This window comes from Bombina bombina, chromosome 10 (assembly GCF_027579735.1).
Source record: "Bombina bombina isolate aBomBom1 chromosome 10, aBomBom1.pri, whole genome shotgun sequence".
NCBI lineage: Eukaryota > Metazoa > Chordata > Amphibia > Anura > Bombinatoridae > Bombina > Bombina bombina.
In genome coordinates this window covers 37129262-37154021 of record NC_069508.1, presented here as the reverse complement: position 1 = coordinate 37154021, position 24760 = coordinate 37129262, and the positions used below count along the sequence as shown (strand labels likewise).

The 24760-nt window shown below is 38.2% G+C and overlaps 1 protein-coding gene across 1 annotated transcript in view; it reads right to left on the bottom strand.

Moving 5' to 3' along the window:
- LOC128641128 (retinol dehydrogenase 8-like) overlaps positions 1–24474 on the bottom strand; it is a 33121-nt gene extending 8647 nt beyond the window's left edge. Inside the window, exons 1-3 of the mRNA XM_053693699.1 lie at positions 24378–24474; positions 9139–9300; positions 7026–7205 (exon numbers count right to left, since the gene is read on the bottom strand). Coding sequence (XP_053549674.1) covers positions 7026–7205; positions 9139–9300; positions 24378–24474 — 439 coding nt within the window. The remainder of the gene's footprint in view (positions 1–7025; positions 7206–9138; positions 9301–24377) is intronic.
- Positions 24475–24760: the final 286 nt, after the last annotated feature.

The following is a 24760-nucleotide window of genomic DNA, read 5'->3' as shown; positions in this document are numbered from 1 at the left end:
TTCAGATCCGGATGGAAAAAAGGACCTTGCGACAGAAGGTCTGGTCTTAACGGAAGAGTCCATGGTTGGCAAGATGCCATCCGGACAAGATCCGCATACCAAAACCTGTGAGGCCATGCCGGAGCTATTAGCAGAACAAACGAGCATTCCCTCAGAATCTTGGAGATTACTCTTGGAAGAAGAACTAGAGGCGGAAAGATATAGGCAGGATGATACTTCCAAGGAAGTGATAATGCATCCACTGCCTCCGCCTGAGGATCCCGGGATCTGGACAGATACCTGGGAAGTTTCTTGTTTAGATGAGAGGCCATCAGATCTATCTCTGGAAGCCCCCACATTTGAACAATCTGAAGAAATACCTCTGGGTGAAGAGACCATTCGCCCGGATGCAACGTTTGGCGACTGAGATAATCCGCTTCCCAATTGTCTACACCTGGGATATGAACCGCAGAGATTAGACAGGAGCTGGATTCCGCCCAAACCAAAATTCGAGATACTTCTTTCATAGCCAGAGGACTGTGAGTCCCTCCTTGATGATTGATGTATGCCACAGTTGTGACATTGTCTGTCTGAAAACAAATGAACGATTCTCTCTTCAGAAGAGGCCAAAACTGAAGAGCTCTGAAAATTGCACGGAGTTCCAAAATATTGATCGGTAATCTCACCTCCTGAGATTCCCAAACTCCCTGTGCCGTCAGAGATCCCCACACAGCTCCCCAACCTGTGAGACTTGCATCTGTTGAAATTACAGTCCAGGTCGGAAGAACAAAAGAAGCCCCCTGAATTAAACGATGGTGATCTGTCCACCACGTTAGAGAGTGTCGAACAATCGGTTTTAAAGATATTAATTGAGATATCTTCGTGTAATCCCTGCACCATTGGTTCAGCATACAGAGCTGAAGAGGTCGCATGTGAAAACGAGCAAAGGTTTCGACAAGCTGTAATCAATTTTAGACGTCTCTTGTCTGTTAAAGACAGAGTCATAGACACTGAATCTATCTGGAAACCCAGAAAGGTTACCCTTGTTTGAGGAATCAAAGAACTTTTTGGTAAATTGATCCTCCAACCATGATCTTGAAGAAACAACACAAGTCGATTCGTATGAGACTCTGCTAAATGTAAAGACTGAGCAAGTACCAAGATATCGTCCAAATAAGGAAATACCACAATACCCTGTTCTCTGATTACAGACAGAAGGGCACCGAGAATCTTTGTGAAAATTCTTGGAGCTGTAGCAAGGCCAAACGGTAGAGCCACAAATTGGTAATGCTTGTCTAGAAAAGAGAATCTCAGGAACTGATAATGATCTGGATGAATCGGAATATGCAGATATGCATCCTGTAAATCTATTGTGGACATATAATTCCCTTGCTGAACAAAAGGCAATATAGTCCTTACAGTTACCATCTTGAACGTTGGTATCCTTACATAACGATTCAATAATTTTAGATCCAGAACTGGTCTGAAGGAATTCTCCTTCTTTGGTACAATGAAGAGATTTGAATAAAACCCCATTGCCTGTTCCGGAACTGGAACTGGCATAATTACTCCAGCCAACTCTAGATCTGAAACACAATTCAGAAATGCTTGAGCTTTCACTGGATTTACTGGGACACGGGAAAGAAAAAATCTCTTTGCAGGAGGTCTCATCTTGAAACCAATTCTGTACCCTTCTGAAACAATGCTCTGAATCCAAAGATTGTGAACAGAATTGATCCAAATTTCTTTGAAAAAACGTAACCTGCCCCCTACCAGCTGAACTGGAATGAGGGCCGTACCTTCATGTGAACTTAGAAGCAGGCTTTGCCTTTCTAGCAGGCTTGGATTTATTCCAGACTGGAGATGGTTTCCAAACTGAAACTGCTCCTGAGGACGAAGGATCAGGCTTTTGTTCTTTGTTGAAACGAAAGGAACGAAAACGATTGTTAGCCCTGTTTTTACCTTTAGATTTTTTATCCTGTGGTAAAAAAGTTCCTTTCCCACCAGTAACAGTTGAAATAATAGAATCCAACTGAGAACCAAATAATTTGTTTCCCTGGAAAGAAATGGAAAGTAGAGTTGATTTAGAAGCCATATCAGCATTCCAAGTCTTAAGCCATAAAGCTCTTCTGGCTAAGATAGCTAGAGACATAAACCTAACATCGACTCTAATAATATCAAAAATGGCATCACAGATAAAATTATTAGCATGCTGAAGAAGAATAATAATATCATGAGAATCACGATTTGCTACTTGTTGCGCTAGGGTTTCCAACCAAAAAGTTGAAGCTGCAGCAACATCAGCCAATGATATAGCAGGTCTAAGAAGATTACCTGAACACAGATAAGCTTTTCTTAGAAAGGATTCAATTTTTCTATCTAAAGGATCCTTAAACGAGGTACCATCTGACGTAGGAATGGTAGTACGTTTAGCAAGGGTAGAAATAGCCCCATCAACTTTAGGGATTTTGTCCCAAAATTCTAACCTGTCAGGCGGAACAGGATATAATTGCTTAAAACGTTTAGAAGGAGTAAATGAATTACCCAATTTATCCCATTCTTTGGAAATCACTGCAGAAATAGCATTAGGAACAGGAAAAACTTCTGGAATAACCGCAGGAGCTTTAAAAACCTTATCCAAACGTATAGAATTAGTATCAAGAGGACTAGAATCCTCTATTTCTAAAGCAATTAGTACTTCTTTAAGTAAAGAGCGAATAAATTCCATCTTAAATAAATATGAAGATTTATCAGCATCAATCTCTGAGATAGAATCCTCTGAACCAGAAGAGTCCAAAGAATCAGAATGATGGTGTTCATTTAAAAATTCATCTGTAGAGAGAGAAGATTTAAAAGACTTTTTACGTTTACTAGAAGGAGAAATAACAGACAAAGCCTTCTTTATGGATTCAGAAACAAAATCTCTTATGTTATCAGGAACATTCTGCACCTTAGATGTTGAGGGAACTGCAACAGGCAATGGTACATTACTAAAGGAAATATTATCTGCTTTAACAAGTTTGTCATGACAATTATTACAAACAACAGCTGGAGGAATAGCTACCAAAAATTTACAGCAGATACACTTAGCTTTGGTAGATCCAGCAGGCAGTGATTTTCCTGTAGTATCTTCTGGCTCAGATGCAACGTGAGACATCTTGCAATATGTAAGAGAAAAAACAACATATAAAGCAAAATAGATCAAATTCCTTATAAGACAGTTTCAGGAATGGGAAAGAATGCCAAATATCAAGCTTCTAGCAACCAGAAGCAAATGAAAAAAGAGACTGAAATAGTGTGGAGACAAAAGCGACGCCCATATTTTTTAGCGCCAAATAAGACGCCCACATTATTTGGCGCCTAAATGCTTTTGGCGCCAAAAATGACGCCACATCCGGAACGCCGACATCTTTGGCGCAAAATAACGTCAAAAAAATGACGTAACTTCCGGCGACACGTATGACGCCGGAAACGGAAAAGAATTTTTGCGCCAAAAAAGTCCGCGCCAAGAATGACGCAATAAAATGAAGCATTTTCAGCCCCCGCGAGCCTAACAGCCCACAGGGAAAAAAGTCAAATTTTTGAGGTAAGAAAAATATGATAATTCAATGCATAATCCCAAATATGAAACTGACTGTCTGAAAATAAGGAAAGTTGAACATTCTGAGTCAAGGCAAATAAATGTTTGAATACATATATTTAGAACTTTAAAAATAAAGTGCCCAACCATAGCTTAGAGTGTCACAGAAAATAAGACTTACTTACCCCAGGACACTCATCTACATGTTTGTAGAAAGCCAAACCAGTACTGAAACGAGAATCAGTAGAGGTAATGGTATATATAAGAGTATATCGTCGATCTGAAAAGGGAGGTAAGAGATGAATCTCTACGACCGATAACAGAGAACCTTATGAAATAGACCCCGTAGAAGGAGATCACTGCATTCAATAGGCAATACTCTCTTCACATCCCTCTGACATTCACTGCACGCTGAGAGGAAAACCGGGCTCCAACTTGCTGCGGAGCGCATATCAACGTAGAATCTAGCACAAACTTACTTCACCACCTCCCTTGGAGGCAAAGTTTGTAAAACTGATTTGTGGGTGTGGTGAGGGGTGTATTTATAGGCATTTTGAGGTTTGGGAAACTTTGCCCCTCCTGGTAGGAATGTATATCCCATACGTCACTAGCTCATGGACTCTTGTTAATTACATGAAAGAAATAGTTATTAACTATTTAATAGCTATTGTACCTGGTTAAAATAAATACAAAGTTACCTGTAAAATAAATATTAATCCTAAAATAGCTACAATATAATTATAATTTATATTGTAGCTATATTAGGGTTTATTTTACAGGTAAGTATTTAGCTTTAAATAGGAATAATTTATTTAATAAGAGTTAATTTATTTCGTTAGATTTAAATTATATTTAACGTAGGGGGGTGTTAGTGTTAGGGTTAGACTTAGCTTTAGGGGTTAATACATTTATTATAGTAGCGGTGAGCTCCGGTCGGCAGATTAGGGGTTAATTATTGTAGGTAGCTGGCGGCGACGTTGTGGGGGGCAGATTAGGGGTTAATAAATATAATATAGGGGTCGGCGGTGTTAGGGGCAGCAGATTAGGGGTACATAACTATAATGTATGTTGCGGCGGTGTACGGAGCGGCAGATTAGGGGTTAATAATAATATGCAGGTGTCAGCGATAGCGGGGGCGGCAGATTAGGGGTTAATAAATATAACATAGTGGTCGGCGATGTTAGGGGTACATAGGGATAACGTAGCTGGCGGCGGTGTACGGAGCGGCAGATTAGGGGTTAAAAAAATATGCAGGGTTCAGCGATAGCGGGGGCGGCAGATTAGGGGTTAATAAGTGTAAGGTTAGGGGTGTTTAGACTCGGGGTACATGTTAGGGTGTTAGGTGCAGACTTAGGAAGTGTTTCCCCATAGGAAACAATGTAGCTGCGTTAGGAGCTGAACGCTGCTTTTTTGCAGGTGTTAGTTTTTTTTCCAGCTCAAACAGCCCCATTGTTTCCTATGGGGGAATCGTGCACGAGCACGTTTTTGAAGCTGGCCGCGTCTGTAAGCACCGCTGGTATCGAGAGTTGCAGTGGCGGTAAATATGCTATACGCTCCTTTTTGGAGCCTAACGCAGCCCTTCTGTGAACTCTAAATACCAGCGGTATTTAAAAGGTGGGGGAGAAAAAAAGCAAGCGTAGCTAACGCACCCCTTTGGCCGCAGAACTCTAAATCTAGCCGTTAGTAAATAGAAACATAGATATTGACGGCAGATAACAGCCATAAGCCCAGCAAGTCTGCCAGATATTTCCTAAAAGTATAAATTCACCCAAACACTGCAAAAGGGCTACTCTCGTATAAGAGACCCACAACCCGCTATGGAAATGACACACCCCTGGTTTTATTCTACCTGGTACCCAGTATACATCCGGCAGCATCCGGTAACAACATTAATGAAATACCCCCCAAAAAAAAATGTATGTTGTGATTCAGAGAGAACACATATTTAAAAAAAAATCCAATTCACTTCCTTTATTAAATTTGCTTTATTCTCATGGTATTCTTTGTTGAAGAGATATCAAGGTCGGTGTCTGGAGCATTAAATGGTAGGAAATAGTGCTGCCGTCTAATGCTTTTGCAATTGGATAACATTCTAGCAAAACTGCTGCCATATATTGCTCCAGACACATGCACGCTCCTGAGCTTATGTCTCTGCTTTTCAACAAACGATACCAAGAGAACGAAGAAAATCTGATACAATAAGTAAATTAGAAAGTTGTTTAAAATTGTCTGCTCTATCTGAATCAGGACATAGGGGGTGATTTGTTAAGCTGAGGCGGACAGGGGCGTACATACGCGCCCCTGTCCGCCACAGCTTGCCTTTGGTGGGCTGAATTCTGCTGGCGGAATTCAGCATTGCACACAAGCGCTATTTTGCGCTCGTGTGCAACGCCACCCCCTGCCCGAGCACAGCCAATCACGAGCGGGCAGGAACTGTCAATCTCCCCGGTCGTTGAAAGGGTAGGGAAGCAGCAGTCTGATGACCGCTGCATGTTAATAATTAACGGTGTGCAGGTTCTCTTGTGAGACAATTTTGGGTTTCATATCTCTTTAACTTTTGGAGAGTTTTGGTTCATTCAGTGATTTATTTCTGAATAAATATCATGAAGGAGATCCTTATTATGATGTCAACCTTTTTTTAGCTGAATTCTAATACAAGTTGACATAAATTACTTAATAAATATCTGGTTTCTGTATTAAAACAATGAAAAACAACAACTTACAACTTTAACAGCCGCTACTGATAACACCTGTGACTTTTCTGCCCACCCTAAATCCACCACTGAACACACACAGCCACCCATGTACATACAGTACACACTCAACTGCTCCACAGACTTCTTTAACTCATTGCCCTCCCCTGCAAATTTTAGGTTTTAGAACCTCCCCTGGAGGGACCATATGATGCAGTCACACTTTGGGCTCGATTTATCAAGCTAGGGTGGGCAGGGGCGTGCATATTCACCCCAGTCTGCTTCAGCTTGTCTCTGGCCTACAGCAATCTATTGCCAGAATTCAGCATTGCACGTGAGCACTATTTTGAGTAGTTTTGCACGCACACAGCTAATCATGAATGGACAGGAGCTGTCAATCTCCCCGGTCGGACGAGACCAGGGATATTGAAATTATCCATTGAAGAGGTGGAGAATAGTTTGAAAAATACTGTCTGCAGGTTCTTGTGAGAACCTGCAGTCGTATGGGGGCGAATGGCTTGATAAACCGAGCCCCATGTGTTTAAAGTACTTAGGGAGGGAGAAATAGCATAAATCAGACGCACAAAAGCCAACCACTTAAAAACGGCTCTATTGTGCATGCCATGTGCAGAGTGAGTAGGTCACATGAATAGCCACACCCCCTCACAAAGAGTCTTTAGAACAGATGTTAACTCTAAACTATAAGGAGCTTTCTAATGGTGTCTATCAGCTACATAAACATTCACATTACTATTTTATTATCATTTCTTTACCTTGAATCCCCATAACACTGCTAATTATTACTATGTGTCCACTTTTCCTCTTCTTCATATCAGGGAGTATTTCCTTCAGCAGTCGAACAAGTCCAAAGAAATTTGTATCCATCACGGTTTTCATTTCTTCAATGGTCTGACATTCAATTGGACCGATAAGTCCCATTCCAGCATTACTAACTGTGAGCGGTAAAGAGAGGTGAACATGAAACAGAGGTTTTAAATTGATACTGGGGCTTTGCTTTCCAAATATACCACAGGTGTCCAACATTTCCATTTAAGGAGGCACAATAGATTTTTATTTTTTTTGCTCACTTTCAGGGCTGGTTAACACGTTTAAAAATTTGATTAAATTTAAATAAGCAATGCATTTGCAAGATAAGTGCTACAAATATATATATATATATATATATAAACACACAGAGAAAGTCCAGCACTCACTTACAAGCTCTCAGCTAAGATTAAAAGCAAAACTGGAAGAGTTAGTTACCGCATCTGGATCTGGCCAAATGGGACAAGCCCAGGACCAACGTCAGTCTCATCCAAAACCTGGGTCCCTAATACAGACATACAAATGCCAGCACTCAATCAAACAAACTGGGAACAAGTCAGGGTTCACAGACTTATGTAATCACCCTAGACATATACAAAACACGGAAGGGGACTGCACTCTCAGACTGGACTGGGTACACATCCCATGAGTCTGCAACATTCTCAGCCCTGGGTGCTAATAGCACTCTCAGGAAGCTGTGCTGTCTCCAGAGTCACAAGCAGTTAACTCCAGACAAGTCTGGGTGCAAGGCTCATAGGGAAAGTTACAAAATAAATTAATACAACACACAGAGAAAGTCCAGCACTCGCTTACAAGCTCTCAGCTAAGATTAAAAGCAAAACTGGAAGAGTTAGTTACCGCATCTGGATCTGGCCAAATGGGACAAGCCCAGGACCAACGTCAGTCTCATCCAAAACCTGGGTCCCTAATACAGACATACAAATTCCAGCACTCAATCAAACAAACTGGGAACAAGTCAGGGTTCACAGACTTATGTAATCACCCTAGACATATACAAAACACGGAAGGGGACTGCACTTTCAGACTGGACTGGGTACACATCCCATGAGTCTGCAACATTCTCAGCCCTGGGTGCTAATAGCACTCTTTTAGGAAGCTGTGCTGTCTCCAGAGTCACAGGCAGTTAACCCCAGACAAGTCTGGTTGCAAGGCTCATAGGAAAAGTTACAAAATAAATTAAGAGTGCAGTCCCCTTCCGTGTTTTGTGTGTCTAAATGACTAGATATTGTCTTGAATTTGAAAGACATGGAACACTTTATATATTGGAATAGATCCCAATGTGTATATATATATATATATATATATATATATATATATATATATATATATATATACCTGTGTGTGTATATATATATATATATATACACATACACATTGGGATCTATTCCAATAAATAAAGTGTTCCATGTCTTTCAAATTCAAGACAATATCTAGTCATTTAGAAACCTTAGTTTTCATGCAGTTTTCTAAGTGGCTTACATTGAACTTTTGATAACCAATTTTAGCCTCCTGCATTTTTCGGCTATTTGCAGGGTTTTAATTTTTTTTATTTATTTTTTTAAATGTCTAAAGAACCATAATAATGAAAAAATATACACTCTGATTTGTAAGAACATATAAATGTAACACTAACAACACTCCAACTCTATGTGTTTAATACCTCAAAAAAGGGTTAAACACACAGTTAAAGTACAGCCTGGGAGCCCCAGAGCACTGCAAATCCCAAGCGGAAACTACAGGTCACCTAATCAGCAGTGGTAATCACACAGCTGGGTTGTGTGACTGCCGCTGCAGATTGGGTCACTGGCAGTTTCCACTCTGAACCAGCAGTGCTTTGTGGCTCCTCAGTGCTACTTTAACCATGTATTTAGTGTCTTTCCATTTAACCTCTACATTTAGTTACACAGCAAGTAATTATAAAATGACACGCTCCAGCAAACTAGAGCAAATACATTTTCCAATACAATGTCTCTTTAGAGAGAGAGAACTTCTGAAATATGAATGGTAGTACGTATCTCTACTAAAAGTAGCACAGCTTACCTAAAATATCAATTCTTCTATCTGGAATACTGTTTACGCAGTTTCTTATTGATTCTTCACAGCACACATCAAGCTGTTTAATCTCCAATGATTTATCCAGGCATTCATTTGTAGCTGCTACTAGACTGTCTTTTTTCCCCAGATTTCGCATTGTTGCATAGACTAAAAAAGATAATTGTGTAAATATGGTTAATGGACATATTTTGCTACTAGTAAAATTATTAAAGGGACACTGAACCCAAATTTTTTCTTTCATGATTCAGATAGAGCATGCAATTTTAAGCAACTTTCTAATTTACTTCTATTATCAATTTTAATTCGTTCTCTTGCTATCTTTATTTGAAAAAGAAGGCATCTCAGCTAAGGAGCCAGCAAACGTTTGCTTCAGGACCATGGACAGCATTTGTTTATTGGTGCTGACCAATCAGCAAGGACAACCCAGGTTGTTCACCAAAAATGGGCCGGCATCTAAACTTATATTCTTGCTTTTCAAATAAACATACCAAGAGAATGAAGAAAATGTGATAATAGGAGTAAATTAGAAAGTTGCTTAAAAATGCATGCTCTATGTGAATCACGAAAGAAAATTTTTGAGTACAGTGTCCCTTTAAATGTATGATATATATCAGCAAGAATGCACTGAATTGCAAAACATCTTCAAACAAATGTTGTATAAACATTTTATCAGCAAAAATGTGCAGGGTTTTTGCAAATCCACAGTAAACCAGGGATACACCCCTTGAAAACCCTTCAGAGAGTAGTTATCTCTTCTGCTTTGGGCAATAAGGGCACAGATAGAAGTAGGCTCTTGCACTGATCTGAGCATTCACTAGCATATAGTCAGATAAGATAAAATGCAGCATACTTCAATATGCAACATGAAATTCAGCCTTCCTTGAGGAGTGGAAAAAATAATTTGCTGCTTGGTGATAAAATAGACAATCGGGTGATAAAATCAATATGATCGGGTTGATTGACACCCCCTGCTAGCGACCGATTGGCCGCGAATCTGCAGAGGGCAGCATTGCACCAGAAGTTCACAAGAACTGCTGGTGCAATGATAAATGCCGACAGCGTATACTGTCTGCATTTATCGATGGGCCGTGATGTGCAGCGGACATGATTCGCTACTTCGTATCATGTCCGCTCGTACATTGTTAAATATGCCCCACAGACAGCTGATGGAATGTAACAAATATATATCCACAGAGACTGTCCTTTATTTTACGACTGGTGTTCCTTGCACAATTCTGTAGGTACATATTTAGGCATTCCTCCTACAAAAACGGCAGTGGCCTTTAGAAGTGCTTAGATCATCTCAGGGATGGGTTCTGAAATATCTACTTCAAGAATAAAAAAATTTCAAAGTGATGTTAACTTGATCCCTTTCTCATTGCAGCTGCGCCATGTTGGCTGATGTAAGAGATCATTGTGGATCTCCCTGACAAGTAGTAACAAAAAAACTTTAACTCCAACATATTTAACCAAAAATAGTAATAATGTAAGGGATTTGGGTTCTCACCTAAGCGCAGTATGGGTTGCATTAATTCTAAGCCTTGTAGCAAATTTCAGGGTTGCAATACGGAATTTTGCAGCGCTATACAAATACATAAATATAATAATAATAATTAGTGCAGCGGAACACAGGGCTGCACTGGAGAGAGGAGGCTTAGCGCTGGGGTTAGCATGGTGCGTCCAATGGGCATCTCTGTGACTATAATGGTTCTGGAATTGCTAAGTTTAGCGCTTAGGAGCTTCATGCTTCTTCTATTAACTTTATCGACTACGGTACTTGTGCTAAAGGTAAAGCTATTTGTGACCTGAATGTCAGAAGTGAACCTGCAGTGGTTTCGGTGCCAAGACAGATGGGGGAGGTGTTTTTAAAGGGCTCTGCTGATGCCAGTCTGGTGCTTGGTAATTCTTTTAGCATTCTTGTCTCTTCATTGTTTTCTTTGTGATGACCCCTGCTTACTCCTCAAGCCTCGTCCTTGTTTGTACCCTGAACTAAGGACCGATTTACTTGCTACTGAACTCTGGGACAGAACTTTTAACTCTCCATTTGCTGCGACATTTGGTTCCTGACATTAAACTTGGCTATCTACTACGCGCTTGGATTAACCCTGTGTGCTGACATCTGTTTCTGCTTATCTGGTGATGTCCTAGGCTTATTCCTGACATCTGCATAGTTTGCATCTCCTGCACGGTAAATCCCTTATTGCTTTATTAATAATCACTAGGATACTTGTAGTAAGAATAAACCACATAATACAAGTGCCAGATAACATACATTGACATCCTAAACGCAATGTCCAGTCAAGTGAGTGTCTGGAATAGGATTATAACTCCATAAGTGTGCCTGGCAGTGTCATAAGAAGATAAGGGCACTGAATAGAAATACGTACAAAACTGTCAGTCTAACATGTTAAACTGAATGTTGTAATGAACACTATAGTAGTGATAATGACCTTTAAGACACATAATAGAAGCACTAGCATTTTAGCTAATCAGTGCTGACTCCTAAATAACTTCACAGGAGTGAGCACAATATTATATATAATACACACATGAACTAACCCTGTCTAACTGTGAAAAATTGTCAAAATGCACAGATATTAGAAGCTGTTTTCAACAGTTTAGAAATCAGTTTGAGCCTGCCTAGGTTTAGCTTTTAAAAAAGAATACCAAGAGAACAAAGAAAATTTGATGATACAAGTAAATTGGAAAGTTGTTTAAAATTGGATGCCCTGTCTGAATCATGAAAGTTTAATTTTGACTAGACTGTCCCTTTAAAGCTGTTTAAATTAATTTTGAAACTAACAGGAAGTGTAAGCTATTTCACAACTCAGCCCTAAGGACAGTTTTCTTGCTGTCTGACAAGAGCAACTTCTGCCAATTTATTGATAGACAATGGTCCTCGGCTGCACCTCATTGCAAGACTTTTTTCTTCTGACAGATGGCAGCCAATCAGAAGCCTTTGATTTGTTTAACAAGCTTCTGCCAGTGCAGGAGTCATCTAACAGGTTGCTTAGACTAATGCAGAGCAAAAGCTCTGCCTGTAATAGAAGGAGGCATATTTTCAAAAGATATTTATGATACAATGTGCATTTCTGAAAATAGATTATGTTTTGTATTATGTCAAATAATCTATATGCTAATTGTCAATTTATTTTAATTTACACCAAAAAGTACGATCTACTGCAATGTCAATGTTTGTAAATCCGACGTACGTTTCACCATCAAGATTTGATGTAGAAATGTTCTTCCAATTTATGGAAAATGACATCCCAGTGGATAAGACTTTTAGGTTTAACACTCGTCCACTGACACAGGATCTTCTGAGAATGCCGAGATGAGCTCAAGCTACTAAGGGCTAGATTACGAGTGGAGCTCAACATTGCGCTTATAATAAATAATACCAGTGAACGGAAATGTGCTCTGGTATTACAAGGGCGTCACAATGCACGAGAGAGTGCTTTCATAGGCGTCAATGGGAGCCTCCTTTTCATGCCGACAGACACGTCAAACCATCTAGCGCAGCACAGGGGGCAAATCGTGCAGCATTGAGCAGCAATAAATATGTATTTATATGGTTATATACATATATATATGTATGTGTTTATGTGTGTGTATATATGTGTATATACATATATATGTATGTGTTTATATGTGTATAAACATATATATGTGTTTATATGTGTATATATGTGTATATACATATATATTTATGTGTTTATGTGTATATACATATATATTTATGTGTTTATATGTGTATACATGTGTATATTAACACATAAATATATATATGTATATAAGCATATACATATATATTTATAAGTCCTCCACTGACATCCATGTAAAGGCACTTTCAGTGTTGTTTTTTTTTCTTACACCCCGCATCTCCTCACTTTAACCCCTTATAACTGCTTTGTGCACTTATTTTATAAAAAAAATAAAGATGTTCATATTTTTATTTCTAGCGCAAAGTGAAACCACTTTTAATGGCTTGTTATTTAAGGTGCGCCGGTAAACAGACAAATTTGTCCCTTTACGGGAGCACGTTAATCTGGCCCTAAATCTTTAGCGGTATTGTGTACCTAGTCAATGTTAAACCCGGTAATTGCTGTGTTTTTAATGTTTTAATAAATGTGTATTTTATCGGATACCTTGTTTACTTAGTTATAGCTCTAGAAAGTGTGAGTACTGTTATAGCATACAGTTGTGCTCATAAGTTTACATACCCTGGCAGAATTTATGATTTCTTGGCCATTTTTCAGAGAATATGAATGATAACACAAAAACTTTTCTTTCACTCATGGTTAGTGTTTGGCTGAAGCCATTTATTATCAATCAACTGTGTTTACCATTTTTAAACCATAATGACAACAGAATCTACCCACATGACCCTGATCAAAAGTTTACATACCCTGGTGATTTGGCCTGATAACATGCACAAAAGTTGACACAAAGGGGTTTGAATGGCTATTAAAGGTAACCATCCTCACCTGTGATCTGTTTGCTTGTAATTAGTCTGTGTGTATAAAAGGTCAATGAGTTACTGGACTCCTGACAGACCCTTGCATCTTTCATCCAGTGCTGCACTGACGATTCTGGATTCTGAGTCATGGGGAATGCTTGGACTGAATATATTGATGTTGACATATTTTAGTATATGTCAACATCAATATATTCAGTCCAAGCATTACTTCAGCAGTGAGTAGAAACAGTAAACTGAGCTCCCTGCAATACAATCTGAGTGCTTAGCTACAATAACGCTGAGAGATACTAGCATACTATAAGCATTCAGCAGCTGCGCGTACTGGCTGTAACCCATTACTAACCACGGAGCCATTTACCTATCACAGAGTAGCATTTAGTGACATCTATGTTGTCATTTTTTTCCATTCTCATGCCTAATTAAAGCGGTATACCAGCTATATCTTCACTCTGTGTATCACTGATTAACGATCTGTTACACAGCAGGGGCTACACAGCTGCAATTTCAATTTAAATTGATACTTATAAATTGATAGCACAAGCAGAGTAATATCCCATAACAAACACATGGGATGACACTTGGATATACACCTTGATTACCCTGCAATACAATCAACATAACACTTTGGTCGGTACCTAAGTGTGTTTTTAGTCATTTTTTCCTAATTTTATAAATACCCCAATAAACGTTATGTTTTAATTTTTTGCTACTCCCTGTTTTTTTGTAATTCTCCAATGTAATATTAGTAATTAGTTATCTTCTTCACAAAATTAACTTTTCTCATGACCCAGGAGTGCTTTAAGTGTATTCTTTTGTTTTTTCATCTTGTACTAAATTAATCAATACACAGCACCCACTCCTTGCTGAACTTAGGGGCTATATTAAGGATAGAGGGTCAAGTCAATCTAAGGAGTGCCATTGGTATTTTCTATTATAAAAGGCACAGGAAATTTGATCAGAATTGATTGCAAGATGAATGCAGTATGATGTTATCAAACAGAACGCCTCATTTTCCACTTCTTGATTAGAGTTTAAACACTGCTGATTTGCATTCTCAATTCCTTGGATATCTTTTTATATCCCTTTCCTGTTTTATACAGTTCAACAACCTTTTTCCCACAGATCCTTTGACAATTCTTTTTCTTTCCCCATGACTCAGAATCCAGAAACGTCAGTGCAGCGCTGGATGAAAGATGCAAGGGTCTGTCAGGAGTCCAGAAACTCATTGACCTTTTATACACACACACTAATTACAAGCAAACAGATCACAGGTGAGGATGGTTACCTTTAATAGCCATTCAAACCCCTTTGTGTCAACTTATGTGCATGTTATCAGGCCAAAATCACCAGGGTATGTAAACTTTTGATCAGGGTCATGTGGGTAGTTTCTGTTGTCATTATGATTTAAAAAGAGTAAACACAGTTGATTGATAATAAATGGCTTCAGCCAAACACTAACCACGAGTGAAAGAAAAGTTTTTTTGTGTTATCATTCATATTCTCTGAAAAATGGCCAAGAAATTCTGCCAGGGTATGTAAACTTATGAGCACAACTGTATATAACTTTATGTGTGAAATAACTTTAGTATTAGTTTCTTATTCCTTCTCGAGGTAATCTCGCTGCTACATTCAAAAGTCGTTCTTTCCTTTACAACTTGTTGAAATTCAAAGGACTATATCCTATAATTTTAAAGTGAAAAATGTTTTTCATTTACATTTTTTTGGTGTTTCTATATTTTCTTTAGCAAGAATTCACAATCACTGTGTATGTATAGCTCAGTAGCCCTTCTTATGCGCCATCTCTCTCTATAGTCTATATAGTTATAAGTGGGGTAATTGGGTTCCTCTCAAAAGCAAAAACCAGTGCAAGTACTACACTCAGCGAGATCAGATAAATGCGATTGCAGAAAGTGTAGCTCCCTCTTATTATGTTAGATTTGTCCCTACGTATTCTGTGCATTTCTGCACTGGAGCTCAATCTCTATATTATTATTTTACCAGCAGCTTAAAGGGACTGTAAAGTCATGATTTAGACAGAGCATACAATTTTAAACAACTTTCCAATTTACTTCTATTATTTAATTTGCTTCCTTCTCTTGTTATCCTTTGATGAAAGGTTTATCTAGGAAAGTTTAGGAGCAGCAAAGAACCTGGGTTCTAGCTGCTGATTGGTGGCTGCATATATATATATATACCGAATATCATTGGCTCACCCATGTGTTTAGTTAGAAACCAGTAGTGCATTGCTGCTGATTCAACAAATGATACCAAGAGAATGAAGCAAATTTGATCATAGAAGTAAACTGGAAGGTTGTTTAAAATTTGTATGTACTGCCTAAATCATGAAATAAAATGTTTGGGTTTCTTGTCTCTTTAAGGGTTAATATTCATGTTATATGAATCCCAAAAAATTATTTTGTGATTCAGACAGAACATACCATTTGAAAAAAAAAAGTTTCCAATTAACTTCTATTATCAAATTAGTTTTGTTCCCATGATATTCTGTGACGAAGAGATACCTAGGTAGTCATCTGGAGAACTTAATGGCAGGAAATAGTGCTGCCCTCTAGTTCTCTTGCAAATACATAACATTTTTGCAAAACTGTGGCCATATAGTGATCCAGAAAAAGTTTGGGTTTGATGTCCCCTCCAAGGTTTATAATCACTTATCTGTAACTTTAAATATTAGAGTTTGTAGAATGCAAGTCAGGGTTAAATCATCTTACTGCTTGAGAAAGCAAAGTAACTGAACCTGACAGATTCATTTGTGTCTGAAAAAAGAATAAGTCCCTGAAGGACCATAGTTGGTCACCCCTGGAGGCAATAATTATAGCAGCTTATATATGATTCTGACAGGCAGAATAAAAAAGCTTATTCAGTCAGATGAGGACACAGAGACATTCAGCCAACAAAACAGCATACAGAGTAAATAGCTTCTTGCGTGTGCATGAGGATGTTAGTCCAGCTGTATTCTAATTAATAACTTAAAGGGACAGTAAACACATTAAGATTGTAAAATAAAATGCTTATTATATACTTTATTTATTTTCCATCTTTATCTGTAATTTAAAGGGACAGTACACTGTAAAACTAATTTTGTATGAATGTATTTTTAATGACTTGTTATACCAGCTGCAGAGTATAGAATGTATGAGAAATAGCATTTTCAGGTTTGTTTGTGTATATGAAGTAGCTGGTTTTCTGCTTTGAAACAAGAGCCTATTACAAGGGGTGGAGCTTACAGGTCAAATTATATCTCATTATGTTATCACTTTGTGTACACACACTTGCTTCTTTATCTTATATCTGTTTGTAAACCAAAGCCCAATACTTAGAGAGAACAATGGAAATTTATAATTGTATTAGTTATCTCTTCTACACCCCACCGGGAGTGTAATTTCTTCTGCTGGATGTGTTTACATAACCTGTCAGTAGCCTAAACTTAAGTTTAGAATTTTTAAAGGGACAGTATACTTTAAAATTGTTTTTCCCTTAATCTGTTTTCAATTTCTTTTTTTACCAAGTGCAGAGTATAAAATGTATGAGATTTGCTTTTTAAAGGGACATAATACTCATATGCTAAATCACTTGAAACTGATACAGTATAACTGTAAAAAGCAGACAGGAAAATATCACCTGAGCATCTCTATGTAAAAAAGAAAGATATTTTACCTCACAATCTCCTCAGCTCAGCAGATTAAGTTCTGTGTAAAAAGTTATACTCAGCTGCTGCTCAGCTGCAGGTAAAAAAAATAAAAGAAATGAACAGCAGCCAATTAGCATCAGCAGTGCTGAGGTCATGAACTATTTTACTGTAATCTCATGAGATTTCACTTAACTCTCAAGAGATTTCATAGTAAACTTCTTTAAACTGAATAGGGAAATAACATGAGAGTGCACGAGGCTCAAGCCCTTAGCTGTCCCGGGACAGACATACTGATTTGCTGCTTAGAAGTCCTTTACAATGGGATGTGGCTACTAAGGAATTTTTTAGGTAAAATATCTTTTTTTTTTTACATAGAGTTCAGGTGATATTTTCTAGTCAGCTTTTTACAGCTATGCTGCATCACTTTCAAGTGTTTCAACATTTCGGTATCATGGCCCTTTAAGGTTTATTTGTGTATATGAATTAGCTGATTTTGTGTTTTGAGGCCACAACCTAATAAAAGGGGTTGAGCTTGTAGGTATAATCTGATCTCATTACTTTATCACATTGTGTACATATAAATGCTTATTTATCTTATATCTGTCCATAAACCAATCACCAATACTTGGAGGGAACAATGGAAAATTAACATTTTATTACCTTATCTCTTCTATACCCCACTGGGAGTGTAATTTCTTCTGCTGGCTGTGTTTAGACAGCTTGGCCTTAAGGCCAAAAACTTTCAGAATAGGTGGGGATACCACAGGCTAAATAAACTAATTCAAATGTCAATATAAGGGTAATGTAAATACTTGTAAACAATTTAATACACTCCAGCAGGCAAAGTGGATCATTGGGAACAAATTAAAGGGGAGACATTTTTTTGAGTAAACTGTCCCTTTAGAGGATACCACGGGCTAAATCGGCTATTTCAAATGCCAAAATAGGGTTAATCAAGTTACTTGTAAACAATTTAATACACTCTGGCAGGTAAAATGGATCATTTGGAACAATTTAAAGAGGAGATCATTTTGGGGTAAACTGTCCCCTTAAGTCACAAACGTTAATTTTCCAGTTATAAGTGCACATGACAGACTTTTTTTTTAATAAGGCAAGTGGTGGGCTGAGTGTAATCAGTGAAAAACAGTTGCAGCAAGCACAGTGTTGATCATTTTCTGAAAATGTTCAGATTCTGCTGACAAGTTAATCTATTGGAAGACTGCAGAAAAATGTTGTAATTACAAGGTGTTTACTATCTCTTTAACAATTACACAGAAAACAATTATAGAATGGGCAACAAGATAAAGTGAATGCAATTTAACAATGTCCCCTTGCCCTATAAAGGTAAATTCTAATGCAATAATACAATGCTGTAATACATTAGAACATTTTGTTATTGCACAAACGCACATTGGATGCCCCTGCACAATTAAACTCTTGATTAGGAGCCACAATGCATTGCCTCTCTTGAGTCAGTGAGCCAACAAGAAACTACATATTCATGTAAACACCAATCACTGGATCTGTCCTGCCCTGGTTCCTCATAGGTATGCGTTGTGTGTGTATATGGCCTGCTCAGGTTCCTTATGGGTATGTGTCATGTGTATATAGCCTGCTCAGGTTCCTCATGGGTGTGTGCCGTGTGTATATAGCTTGCTCAGGTTCCTCATGGGTATGTGCCGTGTGTATATAGCTTGCTCAGGTTCCTCATGGGTATGTGCCGTGTGTATATAGCTTGCTCAGGTTCCTCATGGGTATGTGCCGTGTGTATATAGCTTGCTCAGGTTCCTCATGGGTATGTGCCGTGTGTATATAGCTTGCTCAGGTTCCTCATGGGTATGTGCCGTGTGTATATAGCTTGCTCAGGTTCCTCATGGGTATGTGCCATGTGTATATAGCTTGCTCAGATTCCTCATGGGTATGTGCCATGTGTATATAGCTTGCTCAGGTTCCTCATGGGTATGTGCCGTGTGTATATAGCTTGCTCAGGTTCCTCATGGGTATGTGCCATGTGTATATAGCTTGCTCAGGTTCCTCATGGGTATGTGCCGTGTGTATATAGCCTGCTCAGGTTCCTTATGGGTATGTGTCATGTGTAGATGGCCTGCTCAGGTTTCTCATGGGAATGTGATTTGTGTTTGAGTTTAATTATCTTTTTAACGTCTTTGCCAGGGGAAAATGAATTAGAACATTTCATTATTATATAAGAATTTTCTTTTAAAACTACAATACAGAGTAGGATTAAGAAACATATTTTAATAATGTGATACATTGGGCTCGATTTTTTCAAGCTTGGACAAACAGGGGCGTACATATGCGCCCCTGTCCGCCCCAGCTAGCCTCTAGTGGACAGCAATTTGTTGCTGGAATTTAAGATTGCACGCCTGCGCACAGCCAATCACGAGCCCGGGGAGATTGAAATAACCCACCTAAGAGGGGGAAAAGCGTCTAGAAAACAGCAGTCTGATAACCGTTGCTTGATAAATACTGACTGCAGGTTCTCTTGTGAGAACCTGCAGTCGTAGGAAGGAGAAGGGCTTGATAAATCGAGCCCTTAAAGGTAGATAAAACAAATAAACAATTTGTCTGCTTTATAACAGAATTAAATTCATAGGTCATTGCTCATCACGTCAAAAATTTGCTCAAAGGAAATGTACAGGTTATCAGTTTGTGCTGCTAATGTAAAAGTAGAGAGTGAGTGATAAAAAAAAGAGAAAAATGTATTAAAATAAATAAAGAGAAGTAATGTTAAAGGGGCATTAAAATCATATTATTTTCTACATTTCGTCTAAAATAAAAATGTTAAAAGAATTTAAAACTGTCAGAAAACAATGCATTGTTTCGGAGTCCAAGACACACACCTTGAAAAAAAGCTTTTAAAGGGAAACTCAAATCAAAATGAAACTTTCATAATTAAGATAGAGCGTTCAATTTTAAACAACTTTCAGATTTACTTCTATTAATAAAATGTGTACAGTCTTTTTATATTTACACTTTTTGAGTCACCATCTCCTACTGAGCATGTGCAAGAATTCACAGAATATACATATATGTATTTGTGATTGGCTGATGGCTGTCACATGATACAGGAGGAGTGGAAATAGACATAAACTTTGAAATTTGTCAGAAAAAAATCTACTACTCATTTGAAATTCAGAAAAAGTGCAATGGCTTTGTCTTTTAATCATGTATTTGTTGATTATGCAAATCTACTATATTTACTGGTCCATTTAAGTTAACTGTTGAATATCTTACTTCTTTTGCTGTGGCCAATTGGGAACAGATCTAAACAAGCTCCTGCACATATCAACCAATCATTGTACACCGTCAGGGTTCTACATTCCATGGAACAAACTCCAGTCCCTCTGGGGAGGAGTAGAAATACTATAGTTTTCAGAGATAATTTATAGGGAAAGCTGACAATATAAATAATTAAACTGCACTACAATGTTTTTAGACTATGCATAACAAGCATTTTATGGGAAGCACATGTTGTAATCATCTAGGTGAATTCCCTTTAGTACATGCAATGATGGCCAATTGGTTTAGAATTCAATTTAGAAATTGTCCACAGGGGTCAAGAAATGGCAAATGACCGCTCTGACTTGGCCACATGTCTAGTGTCTTATCCTGGGTATAGGAAGTAAAATAACCCCCAGCACTTGTGCAACACAGATAGGCATGTGACCTCTTTTACATGAGGAGTCACATGATCTTCTAGATTAGGGATGGCCAACTGGAACCTGTGGGCTGTTGCTAGGGATGCCAGGTGTCCAGTATTCAACTGGACAGTCCAGTATTTCAGCAAGCTGTCCAGTAAAATCTATACAAAAATACTGAACACTTAAATGTCCAATATTTTAAAGTCTCTTGAGAGGCAGCTAAATTTTAAATACCTCCCTTGCCGTTGTATATCAAAAATATGGCCTCAAAAGAAGCTACTACTCAATGTGTTACTGGCCACCAATAATGGGGAAAAAAGCCCTGTCTTATGTGTACCTGGGATTGTTAAAATACTGCTCTAAGTGAATTACATATAGCCACTAGGTTACAATTAATTCTCTGTGTTTTTAAAAGGGAACCATGTGGGTTTAACATTGTTCTGTGGGTGCTACTGGCAGTGAAAGGAGGTCAGATCACTAATGTGTGTGTTACTGCCAGTCAAATAGGTAAAATCATTGGTTTGTGTGTTACTGGCAGCTAATGGGATAAAACCACTGCTTAGTTGCGAAATCTATATATGGTGGTTTCAAGGGTGGAGCTTAAGGTAGCACTTTGGGGAGGAGCTATTGTGTGACCCCCAACTTCAACCTGTGCTCAGTTATGTACAGGTCATCTAGTATTTTTGTGGAGAGCTGACAACCCTAGCTGCAGGAGGCCCTTAGCACTAGTTTTTGTGGCCCTAGGAAACACAGTAGTGAGAATATGTGCTTTGGGGAATTCCATAGGGCAGACAATCAAGGCTGCTCAACTCATATGAACCCACAAGGGTGGTAACTAGGGAAGAGAACAGCAGACTTGGGTACAATATAAATCTGGTGCTTCCTTTTAGGTAAATTATTATCATTTGCATGATTAATAGTGTTACATCTGCATGTTACCCTTAAGGTTTATAAAATATTGATTAGTAGCCCATATGTATTATGAGGTTGGTCATCACTAGATAACATTTGGTCAATTAAAAATAAACAAACCTGTGATTTCTTAACCCATTATAGACCATGTTTAAAGTAATAAAGGGAAGGTGCTGAAACTGTGGTCATTAAAATTATATAAAGAAATAGTGAGGCCACCACTTGACCACAAAGCAAATGATCGATTCCCTTGTTATTTCTCGACTTGACTACTGCAATAACCTACTTACTGGCCTTCCTCTTTCCCGCCTCTCCCCCCTTCAATCCATCCTAAATGCCTCTGCCAGGCTGATCCACCTTTCCCATTGCTCTGCATCTGCTGCACCTCTCTGTGAGTCCCTTCATTGGCTCCCTATTCACAGGAGAATTAAATTTAAAATTCTCACCCTTACATACAAAGCTCTCACCAACGCAGCTCCCCTCTACCTATCCTCTCTAATACACAAGTATACTCCAGCCCGTCCACTAAGATCCAACAATGACCTGCTCCTTGCATCCGCGACTATCACCTCTTCCCATGCTAGATGGCAGGACTTCTGTCGTGCAGCACCTACCCTCTGGAACACTCTCCCTCGTGCTGTTAGGCTTTGCCCTAATCTTTCTTCCTTTAAATGCTCCCTGAAGACTTTTCTGTTCAGGAAAGCCTGCCACCCAACTCAATAATATTTCTCTTACCTAACAACATTTCCCTCATCTAACTCTGCATTAACATCTTTCTCAATCTTGCAGTCCTCACCTCCTGTTTCTCAACCTCCTTCCCTTCTAGATTGTAAGTTCCCACGGGAATAGGGCCCTCAATTCCTCCTGTATGTGTTTGTAATTTTTGTCCTGTCTCTTACAAGTTTTATATCATTATTTTATTTAAATGAATTGTATCCATGGACAGCGCTGCAGAATATGTTGGCGCTTCATAAAGTATAATAATAATAATACAAGTCAACAACAATAATTTAATAGTACTTAGCAAAGTACATCAGCTCAAAAAGGATCTCCTGCAGATCTGACGCGTTTTGCACATGCACACACGTGCTTTCTCATGCTAGTGACCACAGAGCTCACACTAACTGCTTATAATTATTACCCACAACAATGCCAATGTAATACTTGGATTATTGTGAGTTACAGACTTTTACTGTTTATGAACAGAGTCTTCACAGCCAGTAGTCGGACAAGAGTTAGTCCTTAAAGTGAACCACACACATCCATTGTGGACTTTGGATTGTGCATTTATCTGTTTGAATTACTTTTGATCTTAATAGGAAAGTAAAGTCAAAAAAATTAAACGGTTATGATTTGTATAGAGCATGCAATGTTAAACAACTTTCCAATTATTTGTAGCTTTGTTATACAATGTTGCAAAACACTGCTACCATAGAGTACTAAAGAAACGTGCACACTCCTGAGCTCTTATGAGCCTACCTAGTTTTACTCTTCAACAAAAGTGTCCAAGAGAATGAAGCAAATTTGATAACAGAAGTAAATTGGAAAGTTGTTTAACATTACATGGTGTATTTGAATCATGAAAGTTTAATTTTGACTTTACTGTCCCTTTAAGATGGCTTGTGAAATATATATTTTTGGGTTATCACTAAAACTATAACTGTATTTGTTTGTCTACCTTTAAATGATATGTTTGAAAAATATTCTGTTTTGCTTACCCCCCCCCCCCCCCCGGAACAAATTCTGCAGATGTCCATCCCACCAAATGCTGAATCTGTCCAACAATTTCTTCCTAACACTACATACAAAGGGTCATGATATGATCTTATATATCATAACATAATTATCCAGTTATCACACAAAATCTATCACAATATTTTTTACATTAAATATACCCTCATATCAGTGCTATCCAAATCCATTGTTTGAAAGCCATAAAAAGGCACGAATTTCAATCTCTTTCTGCTTAAACACAGATGAATTATCAAGATAAATTTTTCTTTGATTAAGTCATATATGGAGAAATTATGATAATTAGACCGGTTTAGGGACATTGGTGACTTTTGACTAAATGGCGATCTTTGTGTTGTCAATATGAATACTGCCATAGCAACTAAATATTAAATTATTATAATTATCTCATTTTAACCATTTAGAGGAGTAAACCATGGGCATGCACATTCAATATGAGTATATGTAGCTGTGCACTGGTGGTGGCATTGCCAAAATCACTAGTGCTGAACCATGCACAATAAATGCCTGCACAGTACTATCACTTTATTAAAGAAAAGGAGCTTGTGAGGTCTGTTTGAATACACTCCCTGATTAGCTGAACATTAATTAATAGAAAACAGCCAGACACGAGCATATTCCTAATAAAGGGGTGTTCTATATATTTACTTTTTCATACACATGGTAAATTATATGTAAAAAAAAAGTCTTTCCATTAGATCACCATCAATGCTTTAAGGAGCATGATCTTTGTTTTTATAGTTTAATTGCACAAATAAAATAAAAACGTTACCTTTGAATCTTTTATGCTCGTCCTTTGCTAACTTTGCAGCAATAGCCAGACCTATTCCAGAGGAACATCCTGTAATCAGCACTGTTTTTTGAGCCATCTGAGCCATTTCCTTGTTGTTTTGTTCACCAAGCAATCTGCAGTTAACAGCAAATGTGAATCTCTGCGTTGGTATAGTTACATCTGATGCTTAAGCCTCTCGATCTTAATACTTTATGCGCATCTGGGCACTAGTTAATACTTTATATGAATCTGGGCTGACTCAGCGAAGCTAAAAATGCAAACGGTCACTGAAGCTGGATAATCTCTTCTTTGACATTAATGGATATGAACAGTGTAATGATATAATCTGGATAGTGAACTAGAATGACTGGTTTAGACGTTGA